Source organism: Puma concolor, chromosome C2 (genome assembly GCF_028749965.1).
Source record: "Puma concolor isolate L17-30 chromosome C2, mPumCon1.1.hap2, whole genome shotgun sequence".
Lineage (NCBI taxonomy): Eukaryota > Metazoa > Chordata > Mammalia > Carnivora > Felidae > Puma > Puma concolor.
In genome coordinates, this window is record NC_141675.1 from 9,666,517 (window position 1) to 9,684,633 (window position 18,117).

The following is an 18,117-nucleotide window of genomic DNA, read 5'->3' on the forward strand; positions in this document are numbered from 1 at the left end:
GGGAGATGGTCAAAGGCAGCATCCCAGACCCAGGTTCATCCTTGCTCTATGCCTCGGCCTTGCCCGCCCCACCAGTCCAGATGTGAATGTGGGGCCTCTGACCTGACCCTTGTCCACAGGCCTGCCAGCTAAAGACGGAGACCATCACCTACGAAGAGAAGGAACAGCAGCTGGTCAACGACTGTGTGAAGGAGCTGAGTATGTCCTGGCCCTCGTGCTCCACCCCTATCCCTCTTTTTATTTTCTGCATCATTGTGACTAGACAGATTTGCATCACCCTTGAGAAAGTACAGTCTCCCTGGCCAGCTTGGGTTCAGTAACATTTTTCTGAAAACTAGAGGCACCCCTCACTCTGATTCATGAGAAATTGGGTGCTAGGTTGTCATCCACGCACTGTCTTCATTTCTCTTCTCACGGAGACGGATGTCTGATTTCGATGTTGGCTTTCTACTGGAATACTGGAGTTATATGATGCCTAAATTAAGCCCGGTTACGGAGTTCCGGTGTTAATGTGCAAAAACTGGTTTCTCGTGACTGATGTGCAAAAGTTGAGGCCAGAGTTCTCTGCTTTGCAAACAAGTACTTCCCCTGTCCCTTCCATCATAAGTTTACAAGTTAAGACAAAAGGGCAAACAATATTTTGAGCTTCAGCAGAACACTCAGTAGATGAAACACACCCTGTGTTCACATCTAGTAAAATGAGTTATGACTCTGAATATGGGTTGAAAGCACCCAAGGGAATTAGACTGTGCAGGTAGCAGTTCCTTCTAGAATGGGGTACAACAGGGGTTCCTGTTAATGATGTGGATCTGCGTATGCATGAAGGTGAGAATTTGGGCAGATGGACCTTGGTTTGGTGTGGCATCTCCTGCCTGACGCCCAAAGCCTGATTTCCTCTGGGGAGGCAGCTGTGGTCAGGGGGGTTGGGCCCCCACACCAGGCCCGGGAGCCACACCTGGGGGCTGCCCAGACTGAGCCGGGGCAAGAAAACGGGCACTGATCCTCCCTCCGTGTTCTCTCCACTTCTGCCCCCGCCCCCCCCCACCGCCCCCCCCCGCCCCTGTCTTGTAACAAAGATGCTTTTTCTTGTGCAAGCCACAAAGAGACCATTCTCTCTGGGTCTGACTCCCTCTGGTGGTTGTCATTTCTTGATTACAGGGGATGCCAATGTGCAGATTGCCAGCATCTCAGAGGAGCTGGCCAAGAAGACTGAGGATGCTGCCCGCCAGCAAGAGGAGATCACGCACCTGCTGTCCCAGATAGTTGACTTGCAGAAGAAGGCCAAAGCTGTAAGCTTCTGTTTCTCGAGCCAGTGCAGATGGCATTTGCACCTGAAGACCGTGCCCTTTAGTCTCATAGTTTAGGATTTTGTGCTGCCCCTTTGGAGAAAAAGGCTTAGCAGATTCAATAGGACAAAGCTCGTTGTCCTGAACCGGGGAGGGGATCCTGTCATCACCACTTATCTCCTAAAAAGAATCTGCACGTTAAAAGAGTTTGTGAACAAAGGTACTGTCGATAGGGAGTTTTGGAATTTAATGTTTGAATTTTCTAGTCTAATATTTGTTCTTGCACAGCACACCCCGTGTGCTCTGTGGCAGAACAACACCCCCCTTTTTTAGCAGCAGCAGCAGCAAGAAGCAAACCCAAATACGGTTTAGTTTCCCGGCTCAGGCCCTTGCTAGAAGCAAGGCGAGGTGATGTGCGTCCAGAGAGGGGCCGTAGCTGTGCTGGATGGGGGCAAGGCTGCTTTCAAAATTGTATAGAAGGAAGACGAAATTTTTACTCTGGCACAGAAGTCTCGTTGTAGAAATGTGACAGGATTGTAACAGCTCAGATGATAAGAGGAGAACAGTGAGCCGCTTCCAGTGTCTTAAAAGAGAAGCTGATTGGCCCCTTGGCGTGTTGCAGTGTGCCGTGGAAAATGAAGAGCTGGTCCAGCACCTGGGGGCGGCTAAGGATGCCCAGCGGCAGCTCACGGCCGAGGTGAGCGGCTCTGCCTCCCTTCTCCAGGCCCGTCCCGCTTCTCAGCCTCCCCCTGCCAGGCTGGGGGTCACTACCCGTGTTTCTCCTGAATCGAAAGTCGTTCTTACTCGTAAATTCGTGCTCACACTGTCACTGCCACAAGGGCCGGGGAGGCTGGTGCCGCACAGCCCGCTCCCGCTGAACGTTTCCATCAGCGAAACGACACGTTGCTCGCCGCGTAAAGGCGCCTGTTGAGAGATGTGGCTGGAAACGAGGGTGTGACTATCTCTCCCGTTCGTGTCAAGATAGATGGATGCTGTTGGGAAACAAATAATTTTTTAATTTGAGTATAGTTGGCACACCCTGTTAGAGTCGTTTTGGATGTGCGACGCAGTGATTGAGCATCTCTGTACATTATTCTGTTCTCTCCACAGTGTAGCCACACCTGTCCCCATACAGCGCTGTTGCAGTGCCATTGACGCTGTTCCCTATGCTGTGCCTTTCATTCCCACAACTTCCGCATTCCGTAATGGGAAGCCTGTGATCTCACTTGCCCGTTGTCAGAATTTGGGAGGTTTCTGAGCCCATGAGTACACACACACACACACACACACACACACACACACACACACACCCCAGTTGGAAGCCAAACTGAGCCTCAAGGGCTCTTTGGTGTCCAGCTTCAGGGCTCAGGGCCGCCGGTCCCTGACCCTGCACGCTTCTCTGACTTGCTGCAGCTGCGCGAGCTGGAGGACAAGTATGCGGAGTGCATGGAGATGCTTCATGAGGCACAGGAGGAGCTGAAGAACCTCCGGAACAAGACCATGCCCAACACCACGTCCCGGCGCTACCACTCCCTGGGCCTGTTTCCCATGGTGAGCGCCCGCTGGCTCCACGCCCCCACCTCCCACCCAGCAGGGCGCAGGGGTGCCCCCCCCCCCCCGCCCCCGTAGGGAGGCAGGGCCTGGAGCATAGTCTTTGTGGGAGGCTTCTGGTCCCACAGCTTGGCTCTCCATCCGAGTCAGGGGCTTGTGTGCCCAGCTGGTGGCTCCTTGACTACGTGATTGTTTCTTTCCCATCCCTCTGACTCCGTCGTGTTTCCTCCTCTTCTCCTTGACCGGTAAATTTCGTAGGAACCTCAGATATTTGGAAGATGTTATTCATACATTATTATTTTTCTGACCTTGTTAGAATATGAGCTATTTTGGCCTCACCGTGCATTCCAGAATTCTTAAATTGCCCATACAGTCCTGCTGGTTCTTTCTAGGCTTATTTTTTTGGTAATTTTTTTTAATGTTTATTTTTGAGAGAGAGAAGGAGGGAGGGATGGAGGGAGAATGTGAGTGGGGGAGGGGCGGAGAGAAGGAGACACAGAATCTGAAGCAGGCTCCAGGCTCTGAGCTGTCAGTACCGAGCCCGATGCAGGGTTCGAACTCACGAACCGCGAGATCGTGACCTGAGCCGAAGTCGGGCACTTAACCGACAGAGCCATCCAGGCGCCCCTGTTTCTAGGCTTATTAATCGTTCTCTTGGTGGTTTTCAGTATCTGTGATCTGAAAAAATCTCTCTCCCCACTATAGGAGCTGCTTTTACATTCCTACAAAATGATTTTCCCTCAGTCTTGTTTCTTAACTCTGGCTTGATCTCTTTTCATGTTTGGGCTTTGAGGAAACATGGTGGAAAAGCGGCTTTTCCGGGTTGGCCCCTCCCTGTTGGGGTCGGGCAGCCCGGGGCAGGCCCCCCCTCTGCCGCTCATTTCCCTGTGATACTTGGTGAGCTTCCTCATCTTACCTTCTTCTGTCAGAGGAAAACCCCTTGAAGGTGGGGACCGTATCTTACTTCTCTTCTCCTTCCCTCTGTCGAGTAGCCTGCTATCTGCACTGTGTTCACATGTTGTAGAAGTGTAGATGCTTAGCAGACACTGGGTTTGGATGGGTGGGTAAACAGACTGAAGAACAAAGTGCTGAGAACTTTTATATTCAGGTTCTATTTCCGTGGTTTGAGGGAATACCACGGTCTCTTTGAGGAGAGGACTTTTGAGAGAAATACTCCCAAATGAGATACAAGTAGATGGCAGCTTCAGTGTTTGTGCAACTCGGTCCCTTCCGGATTTGGCCTTTCCTTGGGGCTCTTGCCTTTCACACACCCCCACCTCCCCCGCCGGTGCTGACTCTGGCTACCCCTGACGCTTGTTGCCTGCCCCATGTTGCCTAAATCACGATCTCCTTTCCTTTTTGCTCATGTATATCAAAATCAGCCTGGAACGATCTCTCTCTCTCAGCTTGACTGAAATTTAGTGAAACCAAAACAGAAGCTGTATGACGTAGCCTTCCAAGGAGTAGATTGGCGATCCAGCGTGTCCAGGAATCCCGGTTACGGGATTTAAGGACAGGCTGTGCCCCAGATTCCTCCACCTAGAGCTGATGACACGGAGCTCAAAGACTGTCCTACGTGGCGATGTACATTCCCTGCCTCAGTTTCCCTCCTTCCTGGCTTCCCATCTTGGCGTGGTGACCTCCGGGGGGCATCTTATCTCCCATGCACTTGGGGTTTGCCCCACGGCATTCCCCACTCACAGGGATGGACCCGTAGTTTAAAACGAAGCCCTTACGTAGCGAAGTCCAATTAAAAATCTGTATTTGGGTTTCTTCTGCAGAGATCCTCAGCTTTCATATTTGCTGAGGTAGAGCTTCTGTTTGCCTTTTTCTGTAGCTGTTGGCATAACTCAGTTTTTTGAAGATGGCCATTTTTAAAGTGCACTATGTATTAAAGGTATTTAAGGCAAGCTGAGTGGTGCCATGCCTTGTGTTTCTGGAGCAGAACACCAGAGCTGCCTCTCTCGCTCCCAGACTCTCTAACTGCTGAGTGGCACGGTGAGTAGCAGTTTCTGCCTGAGGAGTACATCCCCAGCTCTCTTGCCTATGGCAGGGGTTCCTAATCTAGGATCCCCACCCCGGATTCAGGGGGCCCGTGAACTTGCGGGAAGGTCATGTCTTCTATTTTCATTAATCCTTAGTCGTTTCTTTCTTACGTGAAGGTAGGCAACAAACCACAGCGATGTTAGCACCCCCATGATTTTGTCACCAGTTGAAATCATAGCCACTTTCATGGCACATTTCAGTTGTAAATGTCTCAAAACTCCTGTTCATGCTGAGCTCCACTTCAGAAGCCAGAGCCTGTGTGTTTGTTTCACCATCGTCGTTACTAACATTCTTGTAACTAGTTCAATAGATCTGGCTTCCTTTTTGTCCTCATTATTAGATTCACTTAAAAATATTATTCTAAGAAGAGGTCCATGGCCTCCCCAGACTGCCGGATGGGATCACAACCAAGAAAAGTCATAGAGCCTGTTTGCGACATCCTCCCAGCATGGCCTTGAAATTGGTAGTTTAGTATCTTATCTCTCCTAATTTGTGTGAAGATATTTTCCTCATGCAGAGCTCTGAATGTAAGCTGTGTGGTGAATTATAGTATTAAGAAAAGTAGACTAGGGGCACTTAGGTTGCTCGGTGGGTTAAGCGTCTGATTTTGGCTCAGGTCATGATCTCATGTTTCGTGGGTTCGAGCTCCACGTCGGGCTCTGTGTTGACAGCTCAGAGCCTGGAGTCTGCTTTGGATTCTGTGTCTTTCTCTCTCTCTCTCTGCCCCTCCCCCGCTCATGCTCTGTCTCAAAAATAAACAAACATTGGGGAAAAAAAAAAGTAAAGTAAACTGGGGATGCTTGGCTGGCTCAGTTGGTTGAGTGTCAGACTCCTGATTTCAGTTCAGGTCATGATCTGAAGGTCATGACGTCGAGCTCTGTGTTGGGCTCCACACTGGGCATGGGGCCTACTTGGCATTCCCTTTCTCTCCCTCTGTTCCTCCCCTGCATGTGCATTCTCTCTAAAACAAATACATGAATGAATGAATGAATGAATGAATGAATGAATGAATGAATGAATGAATGAAAATGAATGAATGCATGCATGCATGCATGAATGAATGAATGAATAGTAAACTGGCTTTAAAAAAGTCAGTCCTGTTCACCCAGAGAAGCCTTTTACAACCTGGGTTCTGTTGACTGTCAATCTGTGGGTAGTAATTACTAAATAAAATTGCCCACTTATGAATAGGAATTGAAAACAAGCCCACTAACCCATTTATTGACCCAGCTTCTTGCTGACTCCTGTAAGTCTCCCCACTTGGTCCCAGGTTCCAGACTGGAGCATCCCTCCCTGACTTTGGGGCTTGGAGGTAGACACCTTGGAGTCCCTTGCTCTGTCTGCTGGGAAGCCATTGGCCACAAGTGGCCATGCAAATTTAAATCCACTGAAATTAGTACGGTTCATTCAGGTTCTCAGCCACACTGGCCGTGTTTCAAGTGCTCAATAGCCACCTGGGGCCGGTGGCTCCCGCAGTGGACAGTGCAGAAAGCACATTCCTATCATCCCAGGAAATGTGTTGGTTAGTACAGAGTCAGCCCTTCCCTTCAGGTTGTCCTAGGTGGTGTCCTTCTCTGAGGCCTCGGCAGGTGCTTTGCTGCACACACCTGGTCCTCCTGTTGGCATCTACCTGTGGCAGCGTGTGGGATTGCTTGTTAGGCTCCAGCTGATACGGTGAGGAGTGGCAGGTGGTCAGGGAGGCAGCCTGTATTGTCGTTGAGTCTCAGGTTGGGGCCTGGCCCATCCGGAAAGTGAGAAGTTATCAGTGCCAGGCCTTCCCCCAACCCACAAAGTTCACAACTTAGCTGGAGAGAGATCTAAGTGGACTAACTGTTCAGGGAACTCGCAGGGACTTCATGTGTTTGGTGTCTTTCTAGGGGGAGGAATGAAGGATTACTGGTGGAAAGGACGTGTGAGCTGGCCGTTAGAGGGAGGTGGGCGATGTGTTGTTGACGGGGAGAGCTTTTCTTGCGGGGGGCAGAGGGCCATGAGAGCAGAGGCTCAGATGCCAGTGCTCACGACCCAGGTCCCGTCCTCCCTAAGTTCCCTGCCACTCCTTGTGGCAGAGTCACAGCTCTGTGGTTTGGCCAAGGGAACATGGAGTTTGCTCTGAGACCCTTAGCTGCATGGGATCACAGGGCCTTTACACCCATTGCCCACCGGGACTGCTCCGTTCGGGACCTGCCGTGGGGATTGCTCAGTCAGGGTTTCCAGCAGTGATGAATGCCGTCAGTCTTGTGTCACGGTAGTTTGCAAGCTTCTGAGACCTCGGTTGACACTCCTGTGGCTAGCCAGCCGGGCGCGTCTTTTAGAGACAGAGCACTTGAACTGCTGTGCACTCAGTGTGTTTTCTGGCTTTTCTCAGGACTCCTTGGCAGCAGAGATCGAGGGAACGATGCGCAAGGAGCTGCAGTTGGAAGAACCTGAGTCTCCAGACATCGCGTACGGCCTCGGTTCTAGGCTTCCCAGAGACTGGCTCGTGCCCCGTGGTCATCAAAACTAACAACGTCTGGGTCTCAGACAACCCCCCAGTGATCACTGTGGTCCTTCCACAGATTTGGGTCCAGATTAAGTGAGACAAGAGAACACAGCCGATAATAGCCCCCAGCAACTCTTACTAGGTTTCAAAGATAGGTTATGAACTTCTAGAAAGTTGAGTAAGGAGAGAGATGTTTCTTATCTCTGTTAATTACAGACTCTGCCTTGACACCACGACTTGTTTTTATCTTTCCTTTTGGTGAAAAACACCGAAAGGTGTTTAAAGTTTAAGCTTTAAGCAATTTTAATGTCTGTTAGGAAAAGAAAAATGAGATGCAGTATGAAGGCTCTTCAAGGAGTGCCCAGGCTTCCACTTCCTTCCTGGATATGTTTAGGGATATTGGCCTCTACCAACTCTCTTCCTAACGTGAGCTCTTGCTCAAGGCCTGCCCTGAGGTGTTTCTGAGGACACTGTGGATCCGATTTCATTGTGTATTTTCTGTACCCGGAACTGAAATGGGATCCCGGGAGTGACCACAGTCCCTGAGCCTCGGTGCATATGTGAAGGCCTCTGCATCCCAGAAGGAGGTGGCCGTTGTAGCAACGTGCCTACCTTGTCTCCTTAAACAGAAACAAATGAGCATCAAAGGGAGGTTCTGCTCCTAGAAATAGCAGTTGCTAAAAAAATACTAATCTGGCGTTTACCATCTCCTTATAGAAGTTTAACACTAACTTCGTCTTGCATTTTTTAAATGTATATGAATGGTCACCAGATACTCATTCCACAGATATTTCTGGAGCCCTGTTATGTGTTGAGCAGTGAACGCTGCTTTCTTGGACTTTACGTTCTGGTGACCGTCATGAAAGAGGAAAAGTATCTGGGAGACAAAAGCCCTACTTTAGTATTTTTATTTGTGGGTTAAGCCTAAGGGAGAGAAAAGCAGTATCCCCTTGCTAGCATCACCTTTAGGACACAACCACGTATTTATGAGAGGCCTGAATTCAGTGGGCATTGAGTCTCTTGAGTTCCAGCCAATGCCCTAAGAAACACCGGAAGCACGGGCTGGCAGGTTGTTTGGGGGCTCACGTGGGCCAGCTGCCTTTTGGCTCCTAGATGGTAGTTTCTGGAAGGTTGGACTCCATGGTCATTCCTGCATTTGTTTATTCATGGATGATGTTGTGCATTCCCCCCAGTCACCAGAGGCGAGTCTTTGAGACGGTGAGAAACATCAACCAGGTCGTCAAGCAGAGGTCTCTGACCCCGTCCCCCATGAACATCCCTGGCTCCAACCAGTCCTCAGCCGTGAACTCCCTCCTGTCCAGCTGCGTCAGCACCCCCCGGTCTAGCTTCTATGGCAGTGATGTTGGCAACGTGGTCCTGGACAACAAGACCAACAGCATCATCCTGGAAGCGGAGTCAGCTGACCTGGGGTGAGCCAGCCCAGAGTTTTTATCTGGCTGTTTTGGGGAGAGGTAGTGTGTTTAGAGTGTAAGTTCAGTCACCAGAAGAGGAAGACTGATAAAGAGTCACGGGAAAAGTCTAGAGCTTTCAGTGTTTTAATCTGGTTTAGCAACACTCTGTGTTTACAGTCATTCTCGATTCTGGTATTTTCACAAGCTTAAAGAGGTACAACAGGAAGTCTGCTTCTCTGTCAGATGCTGAAGGGGAGGGTAAATGAGTATTTTTCCGTTAATCTTCACTGTTGGGCTGCAGAATGGACATTTGTTTCATGAGCCCTTTGGTAGCTTGGATGTTTAAAAGGTAGAGGAGGACTCAGTCTCTCTCTCCTGGCCAGAATCTAGTTTGCTTTGGAAGGTGGGGTCCTGGACCCCCTCAAAGGTGCTTGTCCCTGGGGTGGGGCTTCCTTAGCAGTGGGCACTTCTTTGTCCTAAAGCCCTGCAGACCCACCCCTACACACACACACACACACGCACGCGCGCCAGCTGTGTTGTGTACCCTTTTTACGTGATAATAAAATTGGGGGAAACTGCTTAATCAGAACAGCTCTTTTAATTCAAGAGGACAGAGAAACGCCTCTGGAACCAGTGGCCCTTCTGGTGACTAGGACCCGCATCCTGAAGAATTCTCCCTAAGGGCTTCTGAGGGAGAGGTTTATAGCAACGGGAGTTCTTTTCACAATTTTTTTTTTGTTTGTTTTAACGCACCTTAGTGCTCTCCCTCTACCTCCCAAAACACCCACCAGAGGGAACTAGTTCTTCCGGGCAATCATTTATGCCCCCATTTTTGCCTAAATCTCAGCTGTTTGCCTCGTCCACTTCCCTATCCGTCCTGCAGCCACTCCGACCTGTCCACCCCGTGCACCTAGCAGGAAGGCCTTCCTTGCCACACGCACCTTGCACCGCGCCCGCTGCGGGGTGCCCCACGCTCAGCCCCATCTCCCTCCTTCTGCAGGAATGACGAGCGGAGCAAGAAGCCCGGGACGCCGGGCACCCCGGGCTCCCACGACCTGGAAACCGCTCTGCGGCGGCTGTCCCTCCGCCGGGAGAACTACCTCTCGGAGCGGAGGTTCTTCGAGGAGGAGCAGGAGCGGAAGCTCCGGGAGCTGGCGGAAAAGGGCGAGCTGCTCAGCGGCTCCCTCACGCCCACGGAGAGCATCATGTCCCTCGGCACCCACTCCCGCTTCTCCGAGTTCACCGGCTTCTCGGGCATGTCCTTCAGCAGCCGCTCCTACCTGCCCGAGAAACTCCAGATCGTGAAGCCGCTGGAAGGTGATCACCGGGGGCCTCGGCCCCTCTCCACCCTCCTCAGCGACCGCCTGTGGTCCCTGATCCACCACCGGCAAGCGGGCAGCCTCTGTAACACCTACTCCTTTTTCTTCCGCGACAGCCTGCCGCGCTGCTGGTTTGAGTTCCTCTGACTCGGCGGCGCCCGGCCTGGGCCCGGCCGGGGCAGGCGTGCGAGTGCGCACGCGGGCCCGGGCTGACCTCGGCCAGCAAGGCCAAAGACAGGGAACCAACGTGCTGACGCTGGTTTCCCAGTCCTCTCTCCTTTGCATTTAGAACCTTAGAAGTAGACCTCTTTGCGGGAGGCAGAGGCCCTGCTAAGGTACTGAAAAGTTAATTAGGTCACGCCTGGGGTCTGAGAAGCACCGGGAATGAATGCTTGGACCCCCCCCCCCCCCCACAAACGTTGGCGTCGGGGAGGGGTGCAGAGCAGCGCAGGAAGTAGTTTTTTTCAGTAACCATGCGAAAGCGATTTGCAGTTGGTGGGCTCACACGTTTTGCTTCTGGTCTTCCAGTGAGGAGGGTGTGGCTTTCTTCCTTCCGCCTTGGCGGTGTGATCCGCCTTGGCGGTGTGATCCGAGCCAGCCTCCTGCGCCTCCGCCTCCACCACTGGGGGGCCAGGCAGGGGGCGGCCGCGGAGGCCGGTGAGTTCGCGCTTCCTTAAGCTTGCCTTTCCCAGGGGCAATTTACTTTTCAGTTCCAGGGACACCCCGGATGATTAAACTCATGGGAAATTTCACCTTTTTTCTTTCTTTGTCCTCCAGGCATTATAAATGTCCTCCCTTTACTTACCACCACCCTGGCAAGAGCCACCCAGTGTTGGTATTTTTCATTTTTGACTCCTTTGGTTTGGAAACCCATGTGAGTTTGAGAGGGTGTTTGAGAGGGTACCTCTGTATTACATTTCTGACGCAAAGCCCAATCAGAATCTGGGTAAGGCTGTATTTATCACTTTAGACCTATATTCTTAAGGCGTGGTCTTACACATATGCTTTTAATTGCCACCCCTACAATTTAATATGACAGATATACTGTTGATGTACTATATGTATATCTCTGCTCTCTGCCTAAAAAGATTAGGATTCTTTTCACCCCATAATAACCCATTTCTGACCCATTGGGGGCAGTATCACCCCTGTTGAGAATGTGTGCTGTAAAATGAGGGTGTGCTTGTTAAAGACCTAAGACTTAACTGGGTCCTGGGTCGTATAGTTTTCAAAGGAAGGAAGAGGGTGGGCTGACTTTCTTTCTTCGTGATTATTTTTTAATTGTATAATTTAGGCCCTTATTAGATTTCAGAAAAGGGATGGCTCATTCTTTTTTTAATTGTTTATTCAGTTGTGAGCTTGGTGATTGTTTCCTGATCCATAATTATGTCTGTTTTTCTTTCAATAAAATCTTCCATTTCTGCAATTTTACTTTCTGCCTTTCTTTTCTTTTTTTCTCCTTTGTCTCTTAAAGCTCATTGGAATTATCATCTCTATTTTGTCTGATTTCTGTATTTGACTTTGTATTTCATTAGATCATCTAAGAATATGTCTTTGGATTCATTTTCCAAGCATATTGCAGGAAGAGATTATTAAACTTTTATTTCGACCAATTCATCTTTTTTTTTCCTCTTTTAATCTTGTGACTTAGCAGTATTTTTGTGTTAATAGAATAAGAGGAAATCCCATTAGATTTGCTAGGTGACTTTCATTGATAGTACCCAGCTCACCAGGATGCTAAATCACCACCACTAAGAAGTCATATCTTATCACCATGGACTGTCATGCATTCTCATGATAGAGATCCCTGTCCTCCATTTTGTAGTTCTCTGACTTCTTAGCTGTTTAAAATACAACCAATATTTCCTTTCTTCCTTCCCTCCACAATTATTTTTTGTGTTACTATGTTTAATATGATACGATGGAGTGCTGACACAGAAGTCTGCCTGACACTGGGTTCAGCGCATCTCTGTGGCATTAGACAAGTTACCTTTTTGAGCCCTGTCCCCCTTATTTGTGAAATAAGGCTTACATCTGCCACACAGAATTGTGGTGTGGAGTCCATGTGATGTGTTTTGTATTATGCCTGGCACCTAATAGGTGCTAATTAAAACTCAGGTTCCCCACACTTGCCCCTATTGCAGCAGCTCAGGTCTGGAGGGTGGCCTTACCGGTGTTGAGAACCCGGACCAGCACTGTGCTGGGGCCGTGTTCCTACATCATCCGTTTCTGCTAGCCTGCTCAGAAGCCGATAGGACTCCTTTGGTCTTCGGTGGCCCAGGTAAACGTGCCTGGGGTGAGGCCCCTGGAGGTTGGCTGGGATCACAGCAGATAGCCAATCTGTGTCTCCCTTACCTATTTAATTCATCTTGCTGTCTGCTCATTGGTGTCAGCCAACATAGCTGGGCTCGGTGTTTAAGGTTAGCACTCTTGTCTCATCATCTTACCTTAGGTGTTTTAAGCAAGTGAAGAACAAACAAAACTTTTCAGACTAGAAGAGACAGCCCTGCATTAAAGAGATGAGTTGGGCAGTATTTCCCCCGACCCCCCGGAAATACCAAGATGGTATTTCCCCAAAAACAAGTCAGTATGTAATTAGAGGACAGGATCTACTTCTAGGCTATGCTAGACCTTGTCCAACAGGTTAGCTTTAACTTTTAAGTCCCAGGTACTCTTTTGACATAAATGGATTTGGTTTTCTTTTCCTTTGATGATACAAAAACTTGCAGTCAGAACAGTGGGATGTGGAGGGAAAGCAAACAGAAGGAAAGGTGTGGTGACTGTGTTTTCTCTGCTGTCCACACGCTCGTTTCATAGAGCTTCATCGTGGTGCCAACTGGGACAGGGAAGTTCCTCTCTTTCCCTGCCCCCCAGCCTTGTTCTCATGTGGTTGGGGAGGAGGGGTGTGATGACAGGTAGCTAATAGTACTTCTCCTTTGTGTTCTACAGATGAAGGAAGCCAGGGCGGGGTGTGGAGAATAGGAAAGAGGCAGCCGAGGCTCTGAATAAGATGCCGTTCATATTTAATTTTTGATTTGTCCTCCATCTTGTATCCAAGGCAGGACTTCAGGCAGCCAGGAGATTCGTAAGAATTCCAACATGGTGGTACCAGGCAGTGGCAGGGGGAGTGAGGGGGAGCTAGCTGTTTTGCCCAGGTGTTGGACTCAGGAAACCTTTCTGGGGCCTCAGAACCAGTCAGGAATGGAAATGGTCTGTGAGCTCCACAGCCTGACGTGACTTCAGATGACAGGGTTGCGAAGGCTTTCGCTAACGGTCACTTTTGCAGCATGGAGCACACCTGTGTGAGGACTGAAGAAGCCAGTCAGGTGTGGTGTTGACCTGATTTCTGAGAACTCACACTCAGGAGGCCTCCTCACTGCTGGCCAAGAGACGGTGTATGTGGTTAAGAGGCTGGACACTGGAGCCAGCATGGGCTTGAATCCCACCCAGATTAGCCACTTGCCAGCTTTGCAACCTCTGGCAAGTTACCTGACCTCCCTGTGCTCAGTTTCCTCATCTATAAAACGAGGACAGGGTGATCATGATTAAGCGAGTTAATAAATGTAGACCTCCTAGGACTCCTGGCCCTTACTAAGTGCTCAGTAAAGGTTGGCTGTTTGATGTGAATAAGAGCTGCCCAAGACAGGGGCCAAAATCCAAGAATGATGCATATGTCAGCATAGTCTTTCCACTGCAGTCTCACTAAATTCCCTCGGCTCTGCATGTTCGGGAAAGGCAAATAACCCCATGTCCGTCTGCAGCCTCTTGAATCCCAAGCAGCAAACCCTTCGTAGCCTCATTTCTCTCTCGAGCCCATGCCTGGGGTGGGGCAGGATGAGGGCAGTCTGTTGCACAGCTAGTTGAGCAGATAGTTGATCTGTTGACTGGGACAGTTGTCCGGGCCCAGACCCCTGCCTCCCTGAGTTCCTTCCCAGTGCTTCGTAAACATCTCAGCCCCTTCCGGAAGGATGAGGGCCTTTAGCACTTCTTGACACGGTCCTTCACTTTCCAGTGTCTGTCAACTCTCTTCCCCTTCCAAAAGTAGAGGTGACGTGGCCACTCTGGACCCAAGGGTTGGTCATCCTGCGGCAAGACCAGCATGTGCGGTCCCAAGCTAGAAGTCACAGGGCCTTGTTAAGACTTCTCCCCAGTGCAGTGTTTTTGCCAGGAATGTGCCCGTGCTTCCAGTGAACAGATGAACAGAGGGCGCAGTATGCATTATGAATGGGGGTCTCCGGGGGTGGCTGGAGAGATTCCATCGGCAGCTGTGTGTGCATGTCTCCTGACGGGCCTTGGACAGCCACCTGGAAGTTTTACCGCCCACCACTTAGGTTTCTCGCTTAGTCTGGGTTCCTGGCTGGAGCACGGGTATCCTTCTTTACACACCTGTGGACTCTGGGGGGCAGGCAGTGTGAGATTGAAAGAACCTGGCCTGTAGCACTGACCTCTGGCTATGCCACCCCTCCAGGACTTTGAAAAATTATCCAACTTCAGTGCACCTCAGTTCCCTCATCAAGGGCTTTGGAGCAGTGAGTTGACGTAATACGTATTAAAAGAAGCTGCTGTACAGGCATGCTCCATACAGGGTAATGAAAAAAAAAAAAAAAAATGAAGCCGTGATATCTAGGATTCAGGATCCCGCGAGCGGGTTTCAGCATGTCTGCAAAGCCCCGAACAGTTACGCACGTTGCCGCTTGCCTGTGAGCTCCTTTTTGGGATAGAGTCCGTGAGCTCTCCAGGTTCTCGAAGGGTCTGAGAATTGAGACCACAGCTCCTGGCCAGGGTTTCTCAGTCTCCGCCCTGCTGATATCTGGGGCCGGGTCATTCCGGGTTGTTGTTGGGGTTGTCCTGGGCATCGTCCTGTAGCATCCCAGGCGCTACCCGTGAGATGCCCTTAGCGCTCCGTCCTTCCCCCCAAGTTGTGACAAAAATGTCTCCAGATGTTAACAGATGTCCCCAGCTGAGAACCACTGCTCTAGACGTCTCTTAGCAGCTAGTGAGGGAGCAGGGATGTGATGCTCTCTTTCGTCCTCTGTGCCTCTGTATGATCTCACTCCTTTTGCACTGAGGATATTTTCTATGTCGATGCAGTAGATTCAGAGTAAGTAGGTGGCCTTTCAAACTGGGACAGGCCTCAAAGTGGGTGTCTAGGGACTGTCCTGAACACGTATTGGCAGCGTGTCCACTGTTTCTCTTTTAAGTGAGTTTGGAACTGCCCACTTACAGAGTCCTTTCAAGACTCACCGGCCGGGACTGCTTCCTGAGAAGTTCCTTCCCAGCGGTATGTTGGAGGCAGCACAGTCACGAGGCACGCCACAGGGTCAGGAGCTGCCGTTGAGGGGGGTTCCCCGCATCTTGTTCACATTCCTGGACTGATCCCCGACTCCGATGCCTGCCACCGTTTTCCTTCTCTTTTCTCTTGACTCCTGAGCTGCTGGCTCCTGGCTCGCTGGTCCCCCTTTCTGATGTGCCCCTGGAGGCCTTGGAGGGATTCTTGCCTGCCCAATAGAGGACATCCTTGGTAACTGGGTGGTTAACCAGTGGTAACTGGGAGGCATTGGTGCAGGAAGGCTCTTGCTTTCCTATGCCTGAGAACTGCTCTCAAAGTCTCTCGAGTAGAATGTTTATTTGCGTGACCCACTAATTCATCTGTAGAATGGGGACAGACACCCAGCCTCATGGGCCATCATACCTGGGCCACACGAGGTGTAATAAATGTTCCAAAGGGGAAGGGGTTGTTCTTCAAAAGGCAAATGGATTGGCCAGAATCCCAGGACATAGCAACATACCAAAGATTTTGAGATGTTCCTCCGTAAATCTACTTGTCAACCCAGGTTTCTAAGCATAATTGTTCTTGGAACACTTCTCTTCGTGAGCACCCATGACACCCTCGAGGTCCTCAGGGACACACTCCGGTGTTATTACAGACCTTGCACGATGTCATCTGAGTCCCGGGGTCTGGTGTCACTAAGGAGATCTCCTCTGCTTCAGACCTCTGTACGGACTTACATGCTCGTCACTCACACCGAGTTCGTCCCTTTCCCTTTCCCTCTCCCAAACCTGCAGCCTATCAGGTTTGCTGGTCGAAAACAGAAACCCTAATAAGTAAAGAAGACTACAGTCGTGCCTACGGCTTATCTCTGTGTGCTACTCTAATTGCCTTTTGCTTTTCTCATGTTGTGGGTCCCGAGTTGACATGGTCTTACTCTGCCTCTGCTTCTGTCTTCCGTGTTCCCAACGGTGCGTACTTGGCATAGACTCTGTACTTGCACCCTCCCCCGCTCCCCGCCCTTTCGTACCTGGTCTTGCTTATTTTTTTCCTCTCCAGTTCCTAAGTTGATACGATGTTGGATTTGGGGACTGACAATGGGTTGACTAAAAGTTTGTCACCAGACATCCTTGCCACGCCTTGTGGCTTTCATTTTACTGTGTAAAAAGCTTTGTTTTTGATTCCTTCAGTTGGTGTCCGTCCCAGGCGTGGCAAGGTGATCGCCCGTCACACGGTAGCAAGAGCCAGGGCCGCTCCCCCGGTGTCCCTGCCAGAGTTCACCCACGAGGCTCAGGGCCCGCTTGAGGATCACGCTCCGCACTCTGAGGGTGGTGACAGCCGTCAGCTCGGACTCGCATCCTAACCCTCTCTTCTGCCTTGTCCCCCCTTCTCTGCCCTTTCTCCTGCAAGGCTCCGCCACCCTTCACCACTGGCAGCAGTTGGCCCAGCCCCACCTCGGGGGCATCCTGGACCCCCGGCCCGGTGTGGTCACCAAGGGCTTCCGGACACTGGACGTTGACCTGGATGAAGTGTACTGCCTTAACGACTTTGAGGAAGACGACACAGGTGACCACATTTCCCTCCCGGGCCTAGCTACCTCCACGCCAGTTCAGCACCCAGAGACCTCAGGTGAGGGGTCCCGAGCACGCGTGACTGTCTCAGGCAGCAGAAGTTACCCACGCCGGCCTCAGGCTTTCCCAGAGGAGATGCAGGAGCCGCCCGCGGCCGAGGAGGAGGAGGAGGAGGAGGGGTCTGGTGAGGGCACCGCCATGAGTCCTGTAAACCTGGCACCTTTACCAGAGGCCGAGTTCTGGGCCATTCTCGCCTCTGTTCCGAGCACCATCCGTAGTGGCTCTCTGTCTGTAGCTTCCGCTCGTCTGTGTGGGTGACGATTAAAGCATTCCCATCGTGCGGGTCTGTTTTTTAACGCAGAGTCTGATGCCTCCTTTTTGTAACAAATGGGTGTAGCTCCCTGCCCGTGTTGGAGGTGCATGGCCCAGTGGGGCTCCTGATGGGGGAGCAGGAAAGGCTGCTAAAAAGGAGGGGATTGTTGCCCCCACCCCACACATCAGCTCCCCTCTTCCTGTTGTGGGTCTCTCCCTGAGTCTGGGGCAGGGCGGGGGGCAGATTGTCGAGTCCTGCGGTGATTTCCAAACCGAGCTGAGCAGAGTTGGGCATGTTAAGGGGGAAGATAGGAGCGCCGGGTCGCTCAGATGGTGAATGAGAGACCCTGTCCCTCCGCGGAGCATCGGAATAGGAAAAAGCCCAGAAGGTGTTCAGGATTTCAGACAACTGGTGGATAGAGCGGCCTTTTCACATTTCTAACTTCAGTGAAGGTGTATGTGTTTTCTTTCCAGCTTACATATGTGTTCAGAGCGGATTTTTAAAAAGTGTTTTAGCAGTACTCCTTAACCCAACAAGCCCTAGGACAATGACATCTAGAGGGTCCCAGGTTGGAAGTATTTCCAGAGAGAGGACCCCAGATGAATCTGGAAAGGAGCTCTGATTGATTACCCACCCCCTGCTGCCCCATTAAAGACGTGACCATGCGTTTGTAGATTTACACCCTAGGTGTCACTGGGATGAAACACTTTGGGCTCAGGGCCCTGGAACTACAGGGGTCATGTGGTCACCATTTGCCCCAGATTTCCTGGGACAACCCCCCCCCCCCCCCCCCCCCCCCGGACTGCAGTGCTGAGGAGACAAGGAAACTATCTTCTAGGGTCAGGGCAGAGACCCAGCCAATGATGAATTC

General features: G+C 50.9%; 1 protein-coding gene across 11 annotated transcripts in view; it reads left to right on the top strand.

Annotated features, from left to right (window-relative positions):
* Positions 1-18,117, top strand: part of TRAK1 (trafficking kinesin protein 1) — a 125,184-nt gene that overhangs the window by 93,135 nt on the left and 13,932 nt on the right. For 8 of the 11 annotated variants that reach the window (XM_086720530.1, XM_025912926.2, XM_086720532.1 and 5 more), the window contains 8 exons: positions 120-198; positions 1,159-1,289; positions 1,909-1,983; positions 2,700-2,837; positions 7,249-7,325; positions 8,556-8,792; positions 9,775-10,091; positions 16,773-16,991. In XM_086720530.1, coding sequence (XP_086576656.1) covers positions 120-198; positions 1,159-1,289; positions 1,909-1,983; positions 2,700-2,837; positions 7,249-7,325; positions 8,556-8,792; positions 9,775-10,091; positions 16,773-16,991 — 1,273 coding nt within the window. The remainder of the gene's footprint in view (positions 1-119; positions 199-1,158; positions 1,290-1,908; positions 1,984-2,699; positions 2,838-7,248; positions 7,326-8,555; positions 8,793-9,774; positions 10,092-16,772; positions 16,992-18,117) is intronic. The other 3 variants (XM_025912927.2, XM_086720533.1, XM_025912930.2) reach the window with 1 other exon arrangement.